This window comes from Macaca mulatta, chromosome 1 (genome assembly GCF_049350105.2).
Source record: "Macaca mulatta isolate MMU2019108-1 chromosome 1, T2T-MMU8v2.0, whole genome shotgun sequence".
Taxonomy (NCBI): Eukaryota; Metazoa; Chordata; class Mammalia; order Primates; family Cercopithecidae; genus Macaca; species Macaca mulatta.
Genome location: NC_133406.1, coordinates 38,248,993 through 38,275,870, shown reverse-complemented (window position 1 = coordinate 38,275,870; position 26,878 = coordinate 38,248,993). Strand labels below are relative to the sequence as shown.

General features: G+C 35.9%; 1 protein-coding gene across 1 annotated transcript in view; it reads right to left on the bottom strand.

Moving 5' to 3' along the window:
- XPR1 (xenotropic and polytropic retrovirus receptor 1) overlaps positions 1-26,878 on the bottom strand; it is a 262,003-nt gene that overhangs the window by 27,093 nt on the left and 208,032 nt on the right. Inside the window, exons 10-11 of the mRNA XM_015122502.3 lie at positions 20,741-20,912; positions 19,072-19,266 (exon numbers count right to left, since the gene is read on the bottom strand). Coding sequence (XP_014977988.1) covers positions 19,072-19,266; positions 20,741-20,912 — 367 coding nt within the window. The remainder of the gene's footprint in view (positions 1-19,071; positions 19,267-20,740; positions 20,913-26,878) is intronic.

Below are 26,878 nucleotides of genomic sequence, written 5' to 3'. Positions count from 1 at the left end.
CAAATGAGAAGACACAAATTACCAATATGAGGAACAAAAGAGAGGATATCACTAAAGACTTCGAAGATATCAAAATAATGAAATACCTTAGACGAGTCAATGCATAGAAATTTGACAACTTAAATGAAATAAAATTCCTCAATGAACACAGACTATCACAACTCACTATATATATTTTTATTTTATTTTATTTTATTTATTTATTTTTTTGAGATGGAGTCATGCTCTGTTGCCCAGGCTGGAGTGCAGTGGTGTGATCTCATCTCACTGCAACTTCCGCTTCCCAGGTTCAAGCAATTCTTGTGCCTCAGCCTCCTGAGTAGCTAGGATTCATACAGGCATACACCATCATACCCAGCTAATTTTGCATTTTTAATAGAAACGGGGTTTCACCATGTTGACCAGGCTGGTCTTGAACTTCTGATCTCAGGTGATCCGCCCGCCTCAGCTTCCCAAAGTGCTAGGATTACAGGCGTGAGCCACCACACCCGGCCAATATGATATTATTTAAACAATCCTATAGCTATTAAGGGAATCAAATCTGTAATTTTAAAACTCCTCCCAAGTACATCTCCAGGCCTAGATGATTTCACTGGAGAATTCTACAAAATTTTTAAAGAATAAATCTTCCACAAATTAAAAGAGGAGGGTAAACTGCACAAATAATTTTACAAAATTAGTATTACTTTGATTCTAAAACCAAAGACAGTATATAAAAACAGAAAAATATAGAGAACTACACCTCATACAGACACAAAAACTGTTAACAAAATATTAGCAAATAGAATTCAGCAATATATAACAAGAAATATACACCAAGTGAACTTTATTTCAGAGTTTCAGGCTGATTCAACATTTGAAAATCAGTAATGTTAATTCAACATCTTAATGGACTAAGTAAGCTTAGAAGAAAATCACAGGATCATATCAAATTATTTAGAACAAGCATTTTAAAAAATTAAAACAGGAATAGAGGGGAACTTCCTCAACAGAACACCTACTGCAATAAATGTTTTATTTATTATACTTAATGGTGAAAAACCAAATGCTTTCCCTCTAGGATTGGGAACAAGGCAAGGATATCTGCTCTCATTACTCTTACTCAATATGGTACTGGAACCTCAAGCCAGAACAGTAAGGAAAAAAAAAAAAAAAAAAAGGAAGTAAAAGGCATACAGAGTAAAGAGAAGGAAATACAACTGTCTCTTTCGTACATGACATAATTGTCTATGTAGAAAATCCCAAGGAATCTACAAAAAAAACCTCTCAGAATGCAAAAGTGAGTTCGACAGGGTCATAGGAGATAAGATAAACAAACAAAAATCAATTGTATTTCTATATACTAGCAATGAACATACAGACACCAAAATTTAAAAATACAATACCATATATCATAGTCAAACATCTGAGAACTAAAGACAAAGAAAATAATCTTGAAAACAGTAAGACAGAAATGATACCTTATCTATAAGGGAAAAGCTATTTAATGACAAGATTTTTCACTAGAAACTAGGGAGAACAGAGGGAAGAGACAGTTTTCAAGCACTACAAAGAGACCTTTAATGTAGAATCCCACATCCAGCCAAAACACCCTTCAGGAATGAGGGCAAAGGCAAGGCATTCTCGGATGAAGAGAAACTCACAGAATTTGTCACCCAGTAGGCCTCTCCCCTAAAAGAATGGTCAAAGGAAATTCTTTAAGTAGAAAATAATAAAAGAAGAAATCTTGTAACATCAGAAGAAAAGACATAATATGCAAAAATATGGGTAAAGGCAAGATATTTTCCTTCTTGAGTTTTCTATATTATGTTTGAAGGTTGAGGCAAAAACACTGTCTGATGTAGTTATCAATATATTTAGAGAAAACAGTTAAGACAATAAGATGATAAATGGGGGAGGATAAAGGAATGTAAAGGGTGATTAGGTTGCTACATTTAACATAATCTGTTAAATGAAGGCATCCAACTCTTCAACATTTTACATATATATATGTGTATATATTTACACATACATACTTAGAGCAACCACGTAAGCAGCTATACAGAGATACATTAAAAACACCATAGACAAATCAAAATGGAATTTAAAAAAATATTCAAGTAGTCCACAGGAAGGTAGGGAAAAGAAATGAGAGAAACCAAAAATTAGGGAAAACCAACACAAAACACAAATAAAATAAAAGACTTATACCCTAACACGAATACAGTATTTCCCCCTTATCTGTGGGAGATACATTCCAACCATTCCAAAACCCCCAGTTGGTGCCTGAAACCATGAATAGTACTCCTTTGATAAAGTTTAATCTATAAATTAAGCACAGTAAGAGACTAACAACAATAATAATAAAATAGAACAATCATAATACACTGTAATAAGTTATGTGGAAGGCTGGACGTGGTGGCTTACGCCTGTAATCCCAACATTTTGGGAGGCCAAGGTGAGAGGACTGCTTCAGTCCAGGAGTTGGAGACCTCACCTTTACAAAAAATAAACAAAATTAGACCAGTGTGGTGGCGCACACCTGTAGTCCTAGCTACTCAGGAGACTGAGGTGAGAGGGCTGCATGAGCCCAAGATGTCAAGGCTGCAGTGAGCTGAGATTATACCACTGTACTCCTGCCTGGGTGACAGAGTGAGACCATGTTTCAAAAAACAAAACGAAAACCATAGAAGTTATGTGACTGTGGTCTCTTTCTCTTTCAAAATAGCATAAAGTTTTCAGACTGTGGTGGACCATGGATAAGTAAAACTGCAGAAAGTGAAGGTATGGATAGGGTCAGGGGGAATACTGTCCAAAAAAGGCAACAAGAGGGATCCTTGTGGTGATGGAAATGTTCTGTATCTTGACTGTATGAATGTCAATATTCTGGTTGTGATATCGTACTACATGTTTGTAAAATGTTACCACTGGAGAAACTATGCAAAGGGTATATGGGATCTCTCTGTATTACTTCTTGCAACTGCATGTGATTCTACAATTATCTCAAAACAAAACGCTTAATTTAAAAAAAACACAAAACTTGACTGTTCCTCAAAACCTTCACTGAGTTAACCACTTCCTCTTTCAAACCCCCTCACACCCTATACAACGCTGATAGTATAGTATTATTGCACTTCCATGTACTATTGTAGTCTATCTCCCTTACCAAACTGTGAGCTCCAAGAGTAGGTTTTAAAGGCAAGATATGTTTTGTTCATCTATGTATGCCTAGTATCTAGCAGTGCCTGATACGCTGAAGATGTTTTGTAAATGTTTGTTGAATAAAACTGGATGTGACAGATGTAATCAAGAAGGTAATTCGATTATTAAACTGTATTTATATTCAATTTATTATTTATATAGATCCTTATTTACTGGCTCCTCAATAACAAAATTATCTCTTCAGTGATTATAAAAGCATCAATGACACCATTTAGGACTTCCCTTCTTGACAGAGTTTGAGCAACTTTTCTTCTGCTGTATCAGACACCCCTTCCCAGATCAGATCATCAGAACCTCTTCCAATATCTTTCTTATGTGTGTGTGCCTAGGCTTATTTTTAAAAATCCCTTTCTGTCACATATTTGATCAAAAGCCTTGGAAACATTCCTGTAGTAGGTTATTGCTGTAAGGAAAAGTTAAGACTTTGGAATAAGCAAAAACAATTACTGTGTATATAAAATGGATTGCATTGTTTACACCATACCTTTCTAGGCTATGTTTCTATGGAGTTTGTGCCTTTTCTGGTCCTGGAGCTATTTTATAATTCTGTATAAATTGTGGATAAATGCAAATAACTCTGTCTATAGGCACACAAATAAATTCTGTCTGACGGAGGTCCAACAATTCCACCTCACCCTCTACTCCTCCACCACATCCCACCTCCAGTGGAAAAAGCCAGTTTTGTGTCCGTTTGTAAATGGGTATCAGCTTTCCTTTACTCCATAGTAAGGGTTTGTTAACTAGCCATAATATGGAAAATATATTGCCTCTCCTTTGAACTAGTTGTGACAACTGGTTGGTTTCCTCTTCAATTCATGAGTTAAATAGAAGTTTGGTGTTTTTGTATTAAAAAATATCTATTTCTGCTTTTCCCCACTCCTTTTCTTTTATAATCAAATAACAATTCTGGAGCAGATAAACTATGCGTTTCTGCCTTCTCTCCTAGAAAAGACACAATTTCACTTATTTAAACGAAATGCTAACAACTATAACCGCTTTAAAATAAATATAAGGATACTATAAACGTTTCTTTTCTTTTTTTTTTTTTTTTTTTTTGACACAGAGTCTCAATCTGTTGCCCAGGCAGGAGTACAGTGGTACAATAATAACTCACTCTAACCTTGAACTCCTGGGCTCAAGTGATCCTCCTGCCTCAGCCTCCCAAGTAGCTAGGACTACAGGTGTGTACCACCACACTTGGTTAATTAAAAAAGAACTTTTTTTTTTTTTTTTTTTTTTTAGAGATGAGGTCTCGCTATGTTGCCCAAGTTGGTCTCGAACTCCAGGCCTTAAGTGATCCTCTCACCCTGGCATCCCAAAATGCTGAGATTACAGGTGTTAGCTACCATGCCCAGCCAGGATTCTATACATTTTACACAATGTCTCAAGTTGCTCATTTTATGAAAGCTTCAGGTAGTACATACATATGGGCACCAACTTTTTTCTTAATTGAACTGAAAAAAGTGGCAAACATAAGCTAAAATTATAGTCATTTAAAAATGGAAATAAATTGGAGTACATCTTTAAGCAGCTATAACACAGAATATAGTAATTAGAATTGAATATAAAATAAATGCAGATCACAAAGATGTATTCTAGAAATGTGAGAAATAACAATATGTATTCCACATTATGGTTAGTTAACAAACCTAAAAAGGGAGTGAGAAGAAATATAATAGGAGATATGCACAGAGAGAAGGAAAGCCAAAATGTCTTCCACGTTTTCTTCATACAGCCTGCCAATATTCTACACCAGTATAACATACCAGATATAAAAGATCCATCTGAAACAATTCTAAATCTCAGAGTAAAACAGTACAAAACTGTGATGCCTTTTTATATAAAACTTCATTTAATTTTTCTTTTAAATAAAATATTTTTAGAAGTAGAGTAAAACCTGTATTATCTCAAACGCTACCAAAAAATCAAAGTCAGTACTTCTGAAACACCTATTCAGATATTTACTCTGGGATCCACTTCATCAATTGCAGTATCAATCCACTTTGAGATATAATTAAAAATAAAAAATTTCAATAGTCTCTAATGACTTTCAGCAGAATAGAAGCTGATAGGAGAAACAAAATCTTTTTGTTGGTGGGGAACTCCTGGGTCCCCTTTCTTGATGTGCTTTGTGGGTGTGTGCATGCATGTACCTGTGTTAAGACTTCCACTGAAGTAACTAACACTTGACTGTCTCTGCTCTTTCTCATTCCTCTCTATGAAAATTTACACGTGTCCTTAAAACCTCCTTATGAAGTGAGTACCATTATCATCAGGTAACATGCCCAAGATTCACTGATCCAAAGCCCATATACTCTTACCCAGTGTGCTTTATTGCCTATGTACCATTCATCACTTGACTGCTAAGATCTTACAAAGAGTTCAGTAGGAGGAAGCAGTATTCAAATCTACTTTTACTTGTCTCTATATTTGCTCAACATCACATCTGTTTACAACATCTTTTGTCTGCATGCTACTTAATGTGTCCTCAGTCAATCACCTTTAGCAGAAGACATGGTAAAAATGCAAATTTTGGATCACCCTAATCCTACTGAATTAGACCGAAAGTAAAACCGAATATAATGCATTTTAAAGCAAGCATCCAAAGTAATTCAGATACACACCAAAATGTGAGGATCAGAGCATTATAGCATGCTGCCTTGTAGGAAATAACCTTTTAGAGTAAAAAAAGGAATCAATCCAGAGTCAAAATTCTGGTTTTGCTACTTACTGTCATGTGACCTTGGGCAAGCAAAATGAGAATAACACCTGTTTTCCTTTCTTTCAAAGTTGGTATCAGGTTCAAAATGAAATAATGTCTGACAACACATGACATATTTGCAAATAGCTCTATTAGACTAATAGAATGTAAAGAGCTAAAGGGGCCTTAGAAAGTCTAGGCCAACAACTTAAAAATATTTTTTAATAAAAGGAACTATTTTTTCTCCCCATTTGTAAAACAATTGCATGCTCATCATAAAATTCATTAACGGGCAAATAAAGTGAGAGCACTGGATGGTCACATTACAAATGTTGAGATTTTATTTTTGGTTTTTAAAAATTTTACTGTATTTTTTTCTTTTGAGATGGAGTTTCGCTGTGTCTCCCAGGCTGGAGTGCAGTGGTGCGATCTCCACTCACTGCAAGCTCCGCCTCCCGGGTTCACGCTGTTCTTCTGCCTCAGCCTCCCCAGTAGCTGGAACTACAGGCGCCCGCCACCATGCCCGGCTAATTTTTTTAAATTATTATTTTTAGCAGAGACGGGGTTTCATCATGTTAGCCAGGATGGTCTCGATCTCCTGACCTCGTGATCCACCCGCCTCGGCCTCTCAAAGTGCTGGGATTACAGGCATGACCCACCGCACCCGGCCTAAAAATTTTACTATTATTTCATTTTATTGTGTAATAGCAATGATCAGTAGAATAATAGTGATGATTGCAGATATCCTTATGTTAGTCCAAATTTTAAAGGGAATGTCTCTGATACTTTACCTTTAATCATGCTTCTAGCCATTGGTCTAAGATATAGAGTGACAGATTATATGCACATGTGTGTATAGTATTTTGCCATACTTACAAAGTATTCTTATATTCTTTCTTAAAAAAATTAACAAATGTCTCCTTGGCACCTACAGAGCTGACCACATGGCTTTTCTCCTTTGGTCTAGTGATATGGTAAAATTTAATTTTTAAGGATTCCTAACACTGAACTATTTTTTGCATTCCTAAAATATCTTAGTCACAGTATATTATTCTTTTAATATACTGCTCAGTTCTAGCTGCAAATATTTTATTAAGACTTTTTACAATGTTGGTGGGAATATAAACTAGTATAGCCACTATGGGGAGCAGTATGGAGGTTCCTCAGAAAACTGCATATAGGAACTGCCATATGATCTAGCAATTTCACTACTGGGCATTTCAATCCAAAGAAAAGGAAATCAGTATAACAAAGAGACATCTGCTGCGCCATGTTTACAGCAGCACTATTTACAATAGCCAAGATTAAAAAATCAACATAGGTGTCCAACAACAGATAAACGGATAAAGAAAATGTAGTGTATATACACACAATGGCATACTATTCAGTCATAAAAAAGAATGAAATCCTAGCAAAACAGATGGAACTGGAGTACATTACATTACGTTAAATAAGCCAGGCACAGAAAGTTAAACACAACATGGTCTCACTCATATGTAGAAGCTAAAAATGTTAATCTCATAGAAGTACAAAGTCCAACAGAGGTTACAAGAAGCTGGGAAGCATAGGGGAGAGAAGGATAGGGAGCGATTTGTTAAAGGATACAAAATTACATCTAGATAGGAGGAATAAGTTCTAGTGTTCTATACCACAGTAGGATGACTACAATTGACAACAATATACAGTTTCAAAGAGCTAAAAGGATAGTGAGTGTTACTAACACAAATGATAAATGTTTGAGATGGATATCCTAATTACTTTGATCTGATCACATATACAGAAACATCACTATGTACTCTATAAATGTATAATTACCTTGTATCAATTTTTTTTAAAATAAGGAATTTTTGTATGTATATTAATAAGTAATATTAGACTACAGTTTTATTGAGTGTGGTATTTTTCAGAATTATGCTAGCTTTGTAAAGAGAAATAAGACGCTTTCTTTTTACATTTCTAAATGGTTTAAATGGCACAAACCATTCCTTGAAGGTTTGAAAGGTTTTACAAAGTTTCACTTGTGAAAACACTGTGGTCTGACACTTTAAAGACAACTTTCCCTATTCCTGCAATAGCTGTTAGTCCACAGTTTAGAGTGTCTGTCTTCCTGCATTTATTTTGTTAACTTCTAACTTTCTAAAGATAAATTGTCCATTTTACCTAGACATTTACTCATAATTATTTTAAATTCTTCCACATCTATAGTTAAAACCCCTTCCCTAATATTTTGCATGTGAGTTTTTTCACGCTGTCATCACAGATGGTAGAAAGGATATCAATACCAATTAACACTAGTTATAGTGTACTTATACAACTTAATCTTTATAATAAGCTTATGAGTTGGGAATTACTACCTCAATTTTACTAATTTTAAACCAAAGAAATCTAGTCACTTTCTCAGGGTAACATAATTAGTAAGTGGCTAAATTAACCTAGTCCTGACTCCAAAGCCCGTATTCTAGTTCTCAATGTGAAAACGTGTCTTTCACTAAGACAGTGCTTTTAAAATTCTTACTGGCAGAGGAGTTGATTAAATTGAGAAGAGGGAGGTGTTTTGCTCTTTAGGTAAGAAGTACTACTTTCTGCAATAGAAAGCTTAATGACAGATTTTTAAAATTAATTTCAAATATCAACTTTTTCAGTTATTGAGAAAGGAAATAGAATTAGTCTAATATTCATAAGTGAGAAGACTATATAATAGATCTTAGAGTTTCTGCCTAATTTTCTTCAGTGATTCAGTGTTTTCTATACCAGCTATGAAATGTGTTGTGTAGACTTCAATATTCTACTTTGTTTGGGAGATATTTATTGGTTTGAGAAGATTCCTGGTAAGGATAAAATAGTTACAAGTAGTACAATTCTACCTTTAAAAGAAATATGTTGTGGGGTATTATTCAGAAGCAACTAAAAAGTATTTAGAGAGAGGCCTGAGAAGCCCACAGGAGAGGAACAAGTAGAAATACAAATGCTACTTATCAATGAGATATTTAGGTAGATGTTTTATTTTCCTTCCTATTAAGTGGCGCCATTGTTTTTTTGTGTTTGTTTGTTTTACTATGCGAAGAAAATACCATGTGTAGTGTATGAAAAGTTTTTTCCCTCTGAATATTTTCATGAAAACCATATCTGATACCTATCCAAAGTATCAATGAAATTAAGAATTAGCTGTAGTGTATGAAAAGTTTCTTCACTCTGAATATTTTCATGAAAACTGTATCTTATACCTATCCAAAGTATCAATGAAATTAAGTATTAGCCAGGCGCCGTGGCTCACGCCTGTAATCCCAATACTTTGGGAGCCCAAGCTGGGCAGGTCACCTGTGGTAAGGTCAGGAGTTCGAGACCAGCATGGCCAACATGGTGAAACCCTGTCTCTACTAATAATACAAAAATTAGCTGGGTGTGGTAGTGGGCATCTGTAATCCCAGCTACTCAGGAGGCTGAGGCAGGAGAATTGCTTGAACCTGGAAGGCGGAGGTTGCAGTGAGCCAAGATTGTACCACTAGACTCCAGTATGCATGACAGAGCAAGATTCCATCTCAAAAAAAAAAAAAAAGAAATTCAACATTAGCCCACTGGTCTTTTGTTCATTACATTCTAAGAAGCATGCTCACAACATTCCTTATTTATTAACAATATACATTGAGAAAATTGCTAGCCAGCTTTAACAAAGTACCCTAACTACCCTTGATATTTCTTTTTTTTTTTTTTTTTTTTTGAGACGAAGTCTCGCTCTGTAGCCCAGGCTAGAGTGCAGTGGCATGATCTCAGGTCACTGCAACCTCCACCTCCCGGTAGCTGGAATTACAGGTGCATGCCACTCCACCTGGCTAATTTTTTGTATTTTTTAGTAGAGACAGGGTTTTGCCATGTTGGCCAGGCTGGTCTTGAACTCCCAACCTCAGGTAATCTGCCCACCTTGGCCTCCCAAAGTGTTAGGACTACAGGCGTGAGTCATAGCATCCGGCCCCCTTGATATTTCTTAAAACCTAAAAAAGAATACAACACTAAGCAAATTAATCATGTCAACTATTCTGCCATCACTTGAAACAACATTAATGTTAGTTTTGTTTCCTTCCAATTCAAGAATGACTTTCGATTTTCCAGCAGAGATAAATTATTTTCATATTTTGGCCGAGTCCACATTGCTCTTAATTAAAGTGTGCCAGCTGTGTGAAGTGGCTCAGGCCTGTAATCCCAGCTTTGGAAGACTGAGTTTGAGACTAGCCTGGGTAGTCCCAGCTATTCAGGAGGCTGAGGTGGGAGGATCCTTTGAGCCTAGGAGTTTGAGGCTACAGTGAGATACGACCAAGCTACTCACTGCACTCCAGCCTGGGTGAGAGAGCAAGACTATCTGTGAAAACAGACACACACACACAATCATTATTCTTCATCTACTATTTGCAGGTGCATTGTGTGACTTTTAACAAGCCACTGTATTTCATATATGATGCAGTTACTACAAGTAAACTATTCTCCTATTGCTGAACATTTGTTAGATTATTTCAGTTTTTTACTATATAATGTTACAAAGATACATTCGTTTTTGCCCAATTCGCTACTTAGGAAAAAGTTGTGGAAAGGTAGTTACTAGGTCAAAAGGTATGAATGATTTTAAGACTCAACAGAATTCCCAAATTGCTTACAAATTTATACTCTACCAACAGAATGAGTTTTCATCTCTCCGTAACCTTGCCAGTGATAGGCATCATCACTTCTTTGATTAAATATTATTTTAATTTGTATTTCTGTTTTTATTACCAAAGTGGAAAATTTTTCATGTTTATTAGTTATGTTTATTCTACAAAACTGTTTTAAGTCCTTTGCCACTTTAGACAAATCAGTTTAAATTGTTTTCTGTATCATAGTAGATTAGATTACATTTTAAAACTCTTCTCTTCCTTTCAACCCATCCCTGTTTCCATGACAGAAGTATACTTTCTTGCCCCATTAATGCAGGGTGTGGTGACTTGCTTTGGCCGAGCAGTTGCAAGGGCCTTTGGAAGCTAGCAGATACGGAGCAAGCAGAGGCTTAAAATCTGTGTAATAGGTCTTGTTTCTGTCAGTCCCATGTGAAGAGTTTCTCCTGGGTAAGTGCTGCTCTTTCAGTTGAGGCGCCAGAATGAAGACACATGATTAGATCGAAACCCAACCTGCAGTGAGGAGCCAAACCCTGCCAGAATAGCAGCCTGAAGGCTATCCAGCTGAGCCCAGACGAGACCAATCAATTCCCAGCTGACCTACAGATGCATAAGCAAGAATGGATTAAAGCTGTTTTTAAGCTACTGAGTTTTGAAGGGTTGGTTTATTATGCTGTTAATAGCCGATGAGTACACTTACTGTATTATACTATAAAACTCTAAGGGAAAGACAGTCACATACAATCTATTATGTTCCTTAGAGTACCATATACTTAGCAGGAACTCAAGGTCTGTAAGTACATTTGCCTGCTCATTTTTTTCTCTTTTTCTTTTCTTTTTGCTGTAAATACCTAGATACAATGACATTTTCTGATGTTTATACTTTTCACCATAGCTTTCTCATGTAAAATTATATATAATATAAAGTATATAAATTAAAACAAAAATAAAAAATTCGACTTTCAAGCAATTGGTCTTTACATTTCTCTTCAATTAGACAAACTCTTGTATAAAAATTTTTCAACCATTTCTTTTCTTCTTTCTTTTTTCTTTTTTTTGAGATGCAGTTTTGCCCTGTTGCCCAAGCTGGAGTGCAATGGCATGATCTCGATCACTGCAACCTCTGCCTCCAGGGTTCAAATTATTCTCCTGCCTCACCTCCTGAGTAGCTGGGATTACAGGTGCCTGCCACCACACCCAGCTAATTTTTGTATTTTTAGTAGAGATGGGGTTTCACCATGTTGGCCAGGCTGGTCTCGAACTCCTGACCTCGTGATCTACCCACCTCAGCCTCCCAAAGTGCTGGGATTACAGGTGTAAGCTATTGTGACTAGTCAACTATTTCTTTTAAACATCACAGATCCTCTCTCAATTTCTAAGCAATAAAATAGTAGAGACTTTTTAAACTTTAAACGTTTGTGCATGAGTGTTCCAAAAGCAACATAATTTATGTAGAAATGCCAATTACATCTATCAGTCTTAAGAGCAATTAAGAAAACAAAGGTGACTAGAGATAGGACTATGAAAATGGTATCAGGGCCAGGCGCGGTGGCTCAAGCCTGTAATCTCAGCACTTTGGGAGGCCGAGACGGGTGGATCACGAGGTCAGGAGATCGAGACCATCCTGGCTAACATGGTGAAACCCCGTCTCTACTAAAAAATACAAAAAACTAGCCGGGCAAGGTGGTGGGCGTCTGTAGTCCCAGCTGCTCGGGAAGCTGAGGCAGGAGAACGGCGCAAACCCGGGAGGCGGAGCTTGCAGTGAGCTGAGATGCGGCCACTGCACTCCAGTCTGGGCGACAGAGCAAGACTCCACCTCAAAAAAAAAAAAAAAAAGAAAATGGTATCAGGGTGTGAGCATATGTGTTCTTTTTTTCAAAGACTTTTAAGTGACAAAGAAGATGTAAAGGAAATTTAATTTATTCAAAGCTATAATTAATATTTTAAAAGCAATTTAAGATGGGATATAATTATAAAACCATTTAAAATTAACAACGCCAAGTAGATAAAAACCACTCAAGAAATATTTGTTGAATTAAAGTAAAATTAATAATCAGGAAAAAGGTCTCCTATTTGGCTTTACGGCATCGGCAGTTCTGAAGCAAATATTGTCAAGATAAATTCTAAAATAATTTGTTTATTTTCTACATTGTTAGTTATGCTAGGAAATTACAGTGGAAATATATCAATTTCGAAAGAGTTAAAGATTTGAACTACTTTAATAGTAAGCCAAGAATGAGAACGTTTATCCAAATGAGTTTTTAAAAATGTGTGTATATCTTTTTTTAAAAAAAGTTAATGAAACAAAAATTTCCCTAGAGAATGAAAAACAATTACTGTTTCTATTACTGTATAACAAGACTAAAATGTGGAAATTCTGGCATAACAGCCTATTATTCAGGGTAGAAAGAGGGTAATAAACTGGTCATACCCCAGGGAGGAAGCACTTCAGGACTATGTGTGCTCACTCAAACAATGATAGGACTATTGCACTGAAGGCCCTGAGCTATTGCTGAGGAATCCTCATTAGGGGGCACAGCAGCCCTTAGAGAATGTTAAGAAGGGATCTAGAAAGATCTGGGCACTGGAAAACAACCACAGAGACATAAATGAACTCTTAATTGTGCTGAGAATACTTCTTTGTTCCAAATATTTTATAAAATCTAGTAGCAAATGCTTTTTAGCAAACACTAACAAAAAGTCTAAAGTAAAATATGAAATCAAAGAGTAACAAAGAGCTAACTAAACCACTAAAAATTTACAAATATTTTAGAATGTTACAAACTGTAAATGAAAAATAGAAAATCTAATGAAATGCTCTCCCTCAACAACCACTTAGAAATAACAACATAATGGCCTTTTCTATTATTGTACCTCCCACAGGCTTTTCTTTGCTAAAGCCAAGAAACCTCAAGGACTCACAAAAACCATTTAAAACACTTTTGTGCCTCCTCCAATCCCAATTCCAACAAAACACTTGTAGGAGTTGCCTTCAAATTTAGCCATGCAATGAAATGTGAATTCTTAAAATGCGGAGATTGGCTGCTAGCTCAATTCCTTTGTTTCTAAAATCAATGATAGAAAAAATAAACTGAAATATTTCAAATGTGTTTTCCTTTTTAATACAAGTGAGTGCTAGCTGAAATATTATCATCCTTAATTTCCCTCAAATGGGCTGCCTAAACCTCCAACCTCCTCCCTTACTTTTCAAAAAATGAGTCTAGGCACACAGTTAACTCTTACACCTCCATTTTTACAAATCATGCAGCATAACATGAGACACTTTAGAACAATCTTGAAAATGCCCCTAATATAATGCTGTTGCTATGGTAACTCCTGCAGGCTAGTTCTTTGAAAAGACTCAGATCTCTGAATCCGAACAAGGTTACCTCACCATCTTTTACTCCTTGCCCCTCTAAAATTTATCACTTGTAACAGTACATATACATTTCATAGAAAAGTATCTACCCAATTAATCATATTGAATCTATTCTTTTGGCTCAATGATTATTTCTAAAGTCCATGTTTTCTAGTGCCTTTTCTCTTGGAATAGAATCCACAAAAAAAAAAAAAAAAAAAAAAAAATCAAATTCCACTTGTTTGATGTTTTTATTTTTCCCATTTCCCATGTTCTTTAACAAATTCTACTTCTGATCAATATTCAATGCCAATTTTTCTGTCAATGGTTCCTCTGAGCTGTCTTTTCAATTTTTTTGCCTCGATTTGAAGCTTTTTGATTAAAAATTTTAGTGATATGGATATTTAACATGTAGCAACCATGACATTTTTAAAATTTTATTTTACCAATATGATTAAGATATATAACCAATGGTCCATCTAAAAAGTGTTTTTGTTTCTGGTTTTTAAAAAACTTCGACAGTGAGTACTGAATAATGTTCAGTGAGTAAGTAGCTATGTTACTCGTGCAAAAAGCCAAACACATTTCTAATCGATACTTGCCCTGTGCAAGTCCCCTGGCCAAGACAATCATTAAGGATTTCTCTTTAAAAGACTCTGTAAAGCAAGACATATAGCAGCTCTAGTCAGCAAAGAAAATATTTCATTTTATCATAAATTCCCTTGTAGCATACTAAGAGTCTAAGGAGATTTCATGTGTACTCTTTTATTTACTATTTAAAACAAACCTGTGAAACAAAAAGAACAGGTACCATTATCTCCACTTTAAAGATGTGGCTTTGTCTGAAAAAAAAAATCCCTAGGCTGAAGAATAGAATTGAGAAATACTACACCTCTACCACTCACAAATTACATGGCCTTGAGCAAGGCACATAACCGGTAACTAGAATCCTCCTTAACTTAATATAAACAACAGGATACAGCTTAGATGTTACCTCACAGAAGTCTTCCTCCCATCCTAAGGCCTAGGAGACTGAGTTAGAGACCTGTGCTGGGGGTTCTTCCGGTACCCTGCTTATCTCTTTATACTCTATTTTTATGCCTTAAAAAAAAAACTGTGGTAAAAACAAATAAAATTTACCATTTTAGCCATGTCTAAAACAGTATACCAGCCTGGGCGACAGAGCCAGACTCCGTCTCAAAAAAAAAAAAAAAAAAAAAAAAAAAAAAAGAACCAATTAATGTCTTTTTGTCTATTCCCCTACTAGATTATAAAGGGCAAGAATTGTGTTTTGTCACTATATTTTTAGTGCTTAGCATGGCATGTTACATAAAATATTCTTAATAAGTACTTGGTGAATGTATCCTTGCTTTGCCTGCCTGTCTGTCCACCTATCTACATGGTCATGCATCTAACTCAGAACTAGAATGAAGGAATGAGGTGCTTACACATGGATATATATATATATATTTTCAATTTTTTCGTCTATTTTAAGCTTTTTGGTTAAAAATTTTAGTGATATGAATATTTAACATGTAGCAACTATACAGTTTTTTTTTTAATTTTAGCAATATGATTAAGATATATAACCAATGGTCCATCGAAAAAATATTTTTGTTTCTGGTTTTTAAAAAACTTTTACTGTGGGCAAAAAACTGTGTCCAATTTATATATATATAAATACACACACACACATAAAAATAAACATGTAAACCTGAAGTCAAAATTTTTTCCACTTGTCTGACTGATTTCCCACTTAGGGTATGAAGAGGATCAGAGTATGCCATCCCCAAATATGCCACTTTGGCATAAGGATTATTATTTTGAGCTGAAGGCAACTGAGAAACCCTAAGATGAAGGGAAATATATCTGCCCTCCCTCTTTTTGTCTAAAAGCAGGGTATACATTCCTTTTGTAAATGTAATATAAATTTCCATTTCTAAAGCTGATGCTCTCACTCCATACTAGGAAGAGGACGGCAACACTTCTTCACCAGAGATGACACTTATCAATAGAGAAGACGCCAACTTTGGTACACACAACAAACCTTACTAAATAATCCTTTTCTTTCATTAGAATCCCCATATATTTACCTTTTCACAAATTACCACCAAGAAGCCCAACCCCCTACCTTTGTTTAAACTTACTTTTTCACAATTTATCACTCTTTGTAAAAATGGTATAAAAGCCCCCTCCACCCCCTGGTCTAAACATTTCTTTTGGGTCTTCTTTTCTATGAAGACCTCTGTGTACATAACAAACCTTTTCTTTTACTCATCTGTCTGCTGTCAATTTCATTTGCAGGCCCCAATTACTTAAGAGGGTAGAGGAGTAAGTTTTTCCTCCCCTACAGGTATATTGCAGATATTTTCCATAGCTCAGATGAGTATAATCTGAAGTTCCAGATTTTTTGCAAAAGGACATTTAAAGAATATGATAAAAGTATTTCATCATAAAATATTGCACTGGAAAATGTGTACTGAAATTAACAATATTTTTATTTTCCTAACAATTATTTGCATATGCTGGGTTAGACAAAGAGCTTCTAAAAGTAACAATAACATGATGGTCCACTGTCTAGGTTAGAAAGTTAATGACTCCAATGGCTGGTTATCAGATCCTTTTTCATTCAGTTTATGTTAAATTATTTGCTTTATTTATTTTCAACCCTTTGCTTTCAACCAAGAAAATCTAATTGCTAAAAATATTTATTGGTGATAGATCACTATACGATTTTTTGAACAAATAACTCAGAATTGGGTAAATAACCCATAAATAACTCACTGAACTCATAAAACTGAGTGTTACTGCAACAACAAAACTCCTTCTATTCTCATCTACATAGCCACAAGATTTCTGAGTTTACTTATATAAAAACTGAAAAAGGAAACAGTAATAACATAAATTTATCTCGTTAAGAAATGTTTACCTGCAACAATTACTTATAAAAATTAAATTTGTAATACATTTGTAATGTTGCTTTGATCAACTGTGGGTAATTATCAGGGTAATGGTGATTACAACCCAGAACAGAAAACAAATTAATCTCTTAGTGACAGAAAGAATTTAATTTCAATTTACATGTTTATGTAGCAGACAAGTCATTAAAACAAAAATATATTATATTAAAATATACATTATAGTTCAAGAGCAAAGAGATGGAAATTTTCTGACTATTACACAATAGAAACATTTAGCAGTTTTATTTTAAAATGTGAACATTTAAAATACACTAAAACTATATCTTTTGTAATTACTTAAGATGAAAAATTTTGGTTGTAAACTTAAAAATGTCCAAAAGGTAATATGGTTTATAAAATTCTTTGAAGAAGTACGTGAGTAAGGAATGTCTTAAGCCCACAATGCTATTTAAACTATTACTTTTTTAGTTTAGACATTTTAGATGTGGACTGTTCACAGATTTGATGAATTTGGATTTTCAGCTTTTTACTGAATGCTATCAGTATACAGTTGACCCCTGAATAATATGGGTTTGAACTTCACAGATCCACTTAACATACGAATTTTCTTCTGCCTCTGCTACCCATGAGATAGCAAGACCAACCCCTCCTCTTCCTCCTCAGCCTACTCAATGTGAAGATGACAAGGATGAAGACCTTCATGATGATCCATTTCCACTTAATGAATAGGAAAGATATTTTCTCTTCCCTATGATGTTCTTAATACGATTTTATTTTATCTAGCTTACTTGATTATAAGAGAACAGTATATAATACATATGACATACCAAATAAGTGTTAATAGACCATTTATTTTATCAGTATGGCTTCTGGTCAATGGTAACTATTAGTAGTGTTTTTGGGAGTTAAAAGTTATCTGTGGATTTTCAACTGTGTGCGAGGCTGGTTCCCCTAATCTCCAAGTTGTTCAAGGATCAACTGCAGTTAAAGGTATATTATGTTCTAAAATATTCAACTAGAAAAACAGTACTAATTTTTACCTGGGATGGAAGAAAAGTAAAGGGTTCTTTGTAACTTAGTAAATGGAGTCATAAATACTATATTAAATCAGCTGCCCAATTTATAAATTCTCTAGTAACAACCTCCTGAATTATGATACATGCCTGGACTTAACAGCATTCCACAATATGAGTTAAAATTATGGGAGCTTTGGGGATGTGTTTCCTTCACTGACATACTTAGTTAAATTATATCATTTAACAAGAATGCCTACATCGTGGTAAAATTATTGGCTACATTTATCAATCCTACTCCAACCACAGAATCTACTGGAAAAAGTGGAATTATATTATAAATATCATCTGCTGCATCAAATCTCAAGGTTTATTGAAGCAATGTTCTGATCTTTTATGACCGTTAGACACACTTTAGATTAGCAGCAATTTTGTAGCACTGGCCAAAGCTCCGAAAATACAGTCTCTCAATTAAGAAAAAAAAATCACTGAAAAAAAACTTTGCAAAGTATTTAAAAATAACGAATAATTTCAAATAGTAACATCTCTTTACAACCTACAGATGAGAAAGTGCAGCATCTAAGGTGTGGGCTGATATTGACTTAAAAAGACAAAGATGGAATGCATTTTACAAAAAGGAAGTGAGATTGCTGACTGACAGTTCTTGGAAAAAGGTTAAAAATTCAAAAGGAGTGACTGCATGTGGCTCAGAACTTAAAAGCCTTTTCTCTTCCCAACAGAAGCGCAGTCTCAAGTAATAATAGGTTGCCATGGAGATGAGAAACTAGAGGAATCAGAGAACTCAATTTGCAGTTAAATGGGCTGGAAACAATTCTTACTACTTGGTGAAGGAAAGCGATTAAAAACATACTTGATTGCCACAGGGAATTTTTTTTCACCAAGGCATTTCCCAACCTCATTAATGAACAAGGAAGTCTAAAAACAAATGGAAACCCAAGATATCCATAGATTGAACCCATTAAACATAATTCAGAATTTTAAACATTATCACAAATTCTTATTCTGGGTGACTGTGCTTCTTTTCAGTGGTACTTTTATCAGTAGATACTGGAATGAGACTAAAAGCCTTCAAGAACAAACTGGTATAACTGAAGGAACTGAAATTTCAGTGAAAAAAAAGAGCATGACAAATGGAAAAGTAGCCAGAGTAAGAAATAGATTCAGGTAGTAAAAATCCAGGTTTAAAAAAATCTCTTCATAGTCAATCACAGAATACCTTTGTGAGTGCTGTAAAGGGCTGCAAACGTCACCATGAAGAAAGTTGTGGAGTATTTGCCAGCATTAACTAAATGAGGAAAGGCCCTTTTTGTGTCTCGATATCGGCGCAGGCACTGGATGAAGCGAAGCCAAGCAGGAATGCACTGAACAATGGCCCGCACACCATATGTATATTTGTGGCAAATTCCTGATTCTGTGAAGATTTCAAAGAAGAAAAATTACAATTGTAAAAAATAACTTGTTCACATCATTTAGTCATATAGCGTAGCCACTACCAAGTCTGAAAAAGCAAGAAACCTGGGCTTCAGAATCACTTTCTTCTTTGCAACTATCATATTCTCAAGCTTTTTATTTTTTTTGAGACTGAGTCTCTCTGTGGTCCAGGCTGGAGTACAGTGGCACAATCTCAGCTCACTGCAACCTCTGCCTTCCGGTTCGTGATTCTCTTGCCTCAGCCTTCTGAGTAGCTGGGATTACAGGTGCACACCACCACACCCAGCTAATTTTGTATTTTTAGTAGACATGGGGTTTTGCCATGTTGCCAAGGCTGGTCTCAAACTTCTGACCTCAAGTGATCTGCCCACCTCAGACTTCCACAGTGCTAGGATTACAGGTGTTAGCCACCGTGCCCAGTCTATTCTCAAGCTTTTTAGTGATAGATAAGTCAAGGAGAGAAGGTAAAATATGTTGTGGGGGAACTAGTGGGGAAATCTGCTCTCTCAGATTTATGGATATCTGTCCAGGAATCACTTTCTTTGGAGTGTGATAAAACTGTAAGAAAATTAGAAGATGAGTATACAGTAGGAGGAAAAAACAGGTTTGCTCTGTAATTTGAAACATCTGGAAAGCCTACAAGTATCACCAGTGATTCTATACAATTTTGTGAATTCCAAACCAGCACAACACAAGACACCCAAGAGCACATGCTCTTGTTCACCCACCTCCCCTCTTTTTTTAAACCAAGAACAAACTGTGTGTTTAAATAAGAATAGAGTTGGTAAATCAATTTTTCCTTGAATTCTGAAATTCAGAATTGAGTGTGATCAACTTACAACAGAATTGTGATCCACTGGCAATCAATAAAAATGTGTCAGCATAGGCTTCATCATTAACTTTCGTTAGTCACATGTTACATAATCTATCTAAATTAGATCTTTGTCATGAAGGCAAAATTCCTTAATAACTTGAACTGCTGGAATAAACTAAGGTGGTGGGGGGGCGGGAAGAGCCAGAAGAAAAATAACACCCCAAGTAAGAATTAAAAAGCAATCTGTAATTACTCTCAAAGCACTTGATCTATTTCTAAATAATCAGTATTTTTGATCACTGGTATCTGGGTTACATTACACAGCAACAGTGTGACAACAAATTGTTGGCATGAAAGTATTTGCAATATAACTACCAATGTGCTAGAAAAAGTTTTAGAATTCTTTAAGTGTAAGTTGTAAATCTCTTGGCAAATGGACAGACGAAATCCTAATGCATAATTTAAAAGCCAAATTATATCAGATAAAGAGACTGTTAACAGAATGCCAAGTACATTTAATTAAGTTTGTAATATTATTGGGTAAGTTTTCATCATGACCTTAACTTTCTCATTTATCCTTCCCAATATTTCTTGGTTTACACCAGAGATTTAGTAGTACAGAGGCAAATTCATATCCTACCTTCTGAATTATTTGGCAACAGGCCCTCACTTTCATCCCATTTGAGCTCCAAACTGTAGAAGCAGATCATATATTCCAGGTCCATCAGTATCACTGACAGGCTGTTCAGCTGATCGGCCAGCCAGAAATCAGCAAAGCCTACTTTATGGAAGGGGGCTGTAAATACTCGAAACTGAGAGAAAGAAAAAAAAAATTAGAAAACATAGAAACAAGAAAAGTCATATTAAATGTCTCCATTTCATGTCTGACCATTCAGCATGATTACTTTAGTTGATAAAATGGAAACCAAAGAACCAATCATAAACACAGAGACCTGGCAACAGTGGTTATAGTGGTTGAGAATTAGCAGTGAAGGGAATCAGTTGAATGGATAACTAAGAAAGGAAGTAAAGGAGGAAAAAAAGCAGGAATAACTATAGTTAGAAAACAGAAAGCATGGGTGCTGCTAATTCTTTGCAAAAATCCAAATATTGTTAAGGGATCAGGGAGATGCCATTACCCCCTAATTTTTCATCTAAAAATCTATATAAACAAATCTTTCCATATTCCTAGTGACTTTTCAAGTATTTGGGCCTAAAGATTTTGATCTCACATTTTTATACCCGTTTAAATTGTTCACAATTTTTACATACATGTCAGCCATCAACTAAAGTTGTACTTTAAAAATTTACTGGCCGGGCACGGTGGCTCACGCCTGTAATCCCAGCACTGTGGAAGCCAAGATGGGCGGATCACGAGGTCAGGAGATTGAGACCATCCTAGCTAACATGGTGAAACCCTATTTCTACTAAAAAATACAAAAAAGTTAGCCAGGCATGGTGGCGGGCACCTGTAGTCCCAGCTACTTGGGAGGCTGAGGCAGGAGAATGGCGTGAACCTGGGAGGCAGAGCTTGCAGTGAGCCGAGATCATGCCACTGCACTCCAGCCTGGGTAACAGAGCAAGACTTCATCTCAAAAAAAAAAAAAAAAAATTATTACAGGGCTGGGTGTGGTGGCTCACGTCTGTAATCTCAGCACTTTGGGAGGCTAAGGTGGGTGGATCACGAGGTCAAGAGTTTGAGACCAGCCTGGCCAACATAGTGAAACCCCATCTCTATTAAAATACAAAAAATTAGCTGGGCATGGTGGTGGCCACCTGTAGTCCCAGGTACTCAGGAGACTGAGGCAACAGAATTGCTTGAACCCAGGAGGCAGAAGTTGCAGTGAGCTGAGATCACGCCACTGCACTCCAGCCTGGCGACAGAATGAGGCTCTGTCTCAAAAAAACAAAACAAAACAAAACAAAAACAAATAAAAAATTATTACAATATGTACATTTCTAAGTCAAACACTTGTGACTTTTGCTTTAATTCCATGAATGTTCCTATCTCCTTGATATTTGTATTCATTCTTTTTTTTCTCTAGAGTGGAGGTATAATTGTGTGGTATTTCAGAACTGAAATACAGATAAGTGATTCAAAAAGTCACAGTTAAGGAGAATAATGTTTCTTTGATCATAAAGAACTGATTAGTAATTATTGTCTATATTTTCCTGATAGCATATGACAAATGTTTCTAATTCATCTAAACATGATGAGAACAGATTAAAGACCGTGTACTGTTTTGGATTTGGAGAGAAATATTTTAATTTTTTAAATGCAGTTATAAATTATAATGCATTCATATTTGTACTTTCTGTTAAAATGCACAACTGAAGAATTGTTTAGCTTTTGTGTTTATTCTTGATAAAAGCTTTGTTCTTAAGTTTGCACTCAAATCTTAAGAAATAAATTCACCCCTTTACAATTATGTAATGCCCTTGTCTCTCTTGATCTTTGTTGGTTTAAAGTCTGTTTTATCAGAGATTAGGATTGCAACCCCTGTTTTTTTGTTTTTCGTTTTTTTTCTTGCTTTACATTTGCTTGGTAAATCTTCCTCTGGCCCTTTATTTTGAGCCTATGTGTGTCTTTGCATGTGAGATGGGTCTCTTGAATACAGCACACTGATGGGTCTTGACTCTATCCAATTTGTCAGTCTGTGTCTTCTAATTGGGGCATTTAGCCCATTTACATTTAAGGTTAATATTGTTATATGTGAATTTGATCCTGTCATTATGAGGCTAGCTAGTTATTTTGCCCATTAGTTGATGCAGTTTCTTCATAATGTCAATGGTCTTTACATTTTGGTATGTTTTTGCAGTGGCTGGTACTGGTTGTTCCTTTCCATGTTTAGTGCTTCCAGTAACAGACAAACAGAGAGCCAAATCATGAGTGAACTCCCATTCACAATTGCTACAAAGAGAATAAAATACCTAGGAATGCAACTTACAAGGGATGTGAAGGACCTCTTCAAGGAGAACTACAAACCACTGCTCAAGGAAATAAGAGAGGACACAAACAAGTGGAAAAACACTCATGCTCATGGATAGGAAGAATCCATATCGTGAAAATGGCCATACTGCCCAAAGTAATTTATAGATTCAATGCTATCCCCATCAAACTACCATTGACTTTCTTTACAGAATCGGAAAAAACTACTTCAAACTTCATATGGAACCAAAAAAGAGCCGGCATAGCCAAGACAATCCTAAGCAAAATGAACAAAGCTAGAAGCATCACGCTACCTGACTTCAAACTATACTACAAGACTACAGTAACCAAAACAGCATGGTACTGGTACCAAAACAGATATATAGACCAATGGAACAGAACAGAGGCATCAGAAATAACACCACACCATCTACAACCATCTGATCTTTGACAAACCTGACAAAAACAGGCAATGGGGAAAGGATTCCCTATTTAATAAATGGTGTTGGAAAAACTGGGTAGCCATATGCAGAAAGGTGAAACTGGATCTCTTCCTTACACCTTATACAAAAATTAACTCAAGATGGATTAAAGATTTAAACATAAGACCTAAAACCATAAAAACCCTAGAAGAAAATCTAGGCAATACAATTCAAGACATAGGCATGGGCAGAGACTTCATGACTAAAACAGCAAAAGCAATGGCAACAAAAATCAAAATTGACAAATGGGATCTAATTAAACCAAAGAGCTTCTGCACAGCAAAAGAAGCTATCATCAGAGTGAACAGGCAACCTACAGAATGGGAGAAAATTTTTGCCATCTATCCATCTGATGAAGGGCTAATATCCAGAATCTACAAAGAACCTAAACAAATTTACAAGAAAAAAACAACCCCATCAAAAAGTGGGCAAAGGATATGAACAGACACTTCTCAAATGAAGACATTTATGCAGCCAACAAACGTTTGAAAGAATGCTCATCATCACTGGTCATTAGTGAAATGCAAATCAAAACCACAATGAGATACCATCTCATGCCAGTTAGAATGGCAATCATTAAAAAGTCAGGAAACAACAGATGCTGGAGAGGATGTGGAGAAACAGGAATGCTTTTGCACTGTTGGTGGGAATGTAAATTAGTTCAACCATTATGGAAGACAGCGTGGCAATTCCTCAAGGATCTAGAACTAGAAATACCATTTGACCCAGCAATTCCATTACTGGGTATATACCCAAAGGATTATAAATCATGCTACTATAAAGACACATGCACATGTATGTTTACTGTGGCACTATTCACAATAGCAAAGATTTGGAACCAACCCAAATGCCCATCAATGATAGACTGGATAAAGGAAATATGGCACATATACACCATGGAATACCATGCAGCCACAAAAAAGGATGCGTTCATGTCCTTTGCAGGGACATGGATGAAGCTGGAAAGCATCATTCTCAGCAAACTAACACATGCACAGAAAACCAAACACCGAATGTTCTCATTTGTAAGTGGAAGCTGAGCAATGAGGACACATGGACACAGGGAGAGGAACATCGGACACAGGGAGGGGAACATTACACACTTGTCGTCGGGTGGGGGGGCCAGGGAAGTGGGGAGGGATAACATTAGGAGAAATACCTAATGTAGATGATGGGTTGAAGGGTGCAGCCAACCACCATGGCACATGTACTCCTATGTAACAAACCTGCACGTTCTGCACATGTACCCCAGAACTCAAAGTACTAAAAAAAAAAAAAGAAATTCACCCATGTTATCTAAAAAAAAAAAAAAGAAAGAAAATAGAAAGCAAAAAGGTGGAGAGTTGAATTTGAAAGCAGAGAGCAGCAAAAGATAGAAGCACTGAGAGGCTCTAAAGTTAGGAAGTTTTGCTGGAGAGGCAAGTGCTATAATTTCTAGACTGTTCTCCATCTTACCTAACTGAATACAAAGCTCTTCTTTGCTTACAAAGGATTAAGTAGGAAAGGATGGTACTGCATCTGAGGCATGCTTCATTCTCCAACCAAAGTCACTTTCTTTTCACTAATGACATGGTAATGACTGTGTTCATCTTGAAATTACACCACAGAAATCAGCCCTCTTCCCACTGTTCTGACCACATGATAAATGTATTAAATGTACTGGGCAGTAACTCATGCAGTATATTCTCTTCAAGGCTTATGCAGGCATTAACTCAATCTTCACAACAATTCCATGAGCTAGGAACTATTCATATCCCCATTTTACAGAAGACCGACACAGACTCTTCCTAACCTATTCTGTGGAAGCCTGTTTATCACTACAAAGGGAAATCTTGGCATTGCAGAGAAGGGAAGTAGGTACCAATGCAATTACCAGAAATAGGCTCAAATTGTGCAGACTGTCTTGATAAGCGATGTGTGAAGTGAAGATGGGATGAAGCAAGCCTTAATCCTCATCCTAAAGGACCCCTTTTTATCTTATACAGGAGGAAATGTGACTCCTGAAAAAAGAAATTCTGAGTAAGTAGAAGTTTTGAGAAAATGAATCTAATCTCTAACTCTCTGGAGATCTAGTTATATTCATTTCATAGACATATTCAACTTGAGAGTTTATAACTATCTTCTCAGACTTATCTGGATCTTTCCACTCTTTCTCTAAATAGGTATCTTTATTATTTCAGGGAGATGGTCATATTATGACTCAATCCTGGGTGTCAACCGCCTATGACAGGTACTTTCGTGGAGCTTTGGAAGCTAGACCAGGTGTCTGTGGGACATCATACAGGCTTTGAGACATTATTTTCTAGTGCTGATATATTTTCATTCCATGGCTCAGTCTCTTAATCATTTTCATACTCTTTCTATGAGTTCAACAAACCAGAGAGACAATCTATACATTTGCAGCCATAAGCTCCCGATAAAGCAAACTTTTTGTGGGGAAGTGGGGGAGTGTAGGATGGTAGTCATCTATGCACGAAGAAATTCTGGCATCAGTTTTTGTAATATTTTAAGAAATTCCAGGGTGCAGAATGGACTTAAAGGATTCAAAGTGACGGAAATATAGAATTTAGGATATAACACCAAAGGATCAGAAGTCTAAATCCATCTCTAATCATGAACTATTATGAAACTGGTAGCCTAGGACAATTTCTTTATAACTGACATGAGACAGACTATCTTTACTCTCACACTCTGCCAACCCTATCCTCAAAACGTGGCTAATTCAGAAAATCTCCATAAGAGCAGAAGAGAAAGATAATGCATTAAATAAGGAACAAAGGGATGGTGGGATGGGACTGGAAAAGGATAGGAAAATTAAAAAAATAATAATAATAACTGGGAAGAAGGGAAAATTTACAAAAAGAGAAAACGAAAAAAAGGAAGAAAGAAGGGAGTAGTAAATGTTAGTATAATATAACCAATGAAGGAAAGAACACAATTACAGCCATTCATGTATTTAACAAAGACTTATCAAGTATTTATTATATATCATATATCATATTATATATCAGGCACTGAGGCTTAAAGGCCTTAATGATCCACAGTCTAGTTGGGTAAATAAATACATAAAGGTATAATTATAGCACCATATTACAGAGATACACACAAAATACCCTGGAAATACAGAGAAAAGAAGAAGTCACTCTGTCAGAGGCAGGGTGAGAGGAAGAACATAAACAGATCATATTTACTCACTGACATTTACACACAGTCAAATTCATTCTAGATTTATCTGATTTCGCCTTCTGAGAGAGAATTCTGTAACTCGCCCCTCCTTCTCTTCTTAATCTGGATAAGACCTTCTAACTTTTCCACTTCTACCCTGTAATTCTGATTAAAGTGACAATTCCTAGAGTAACAGTATTAT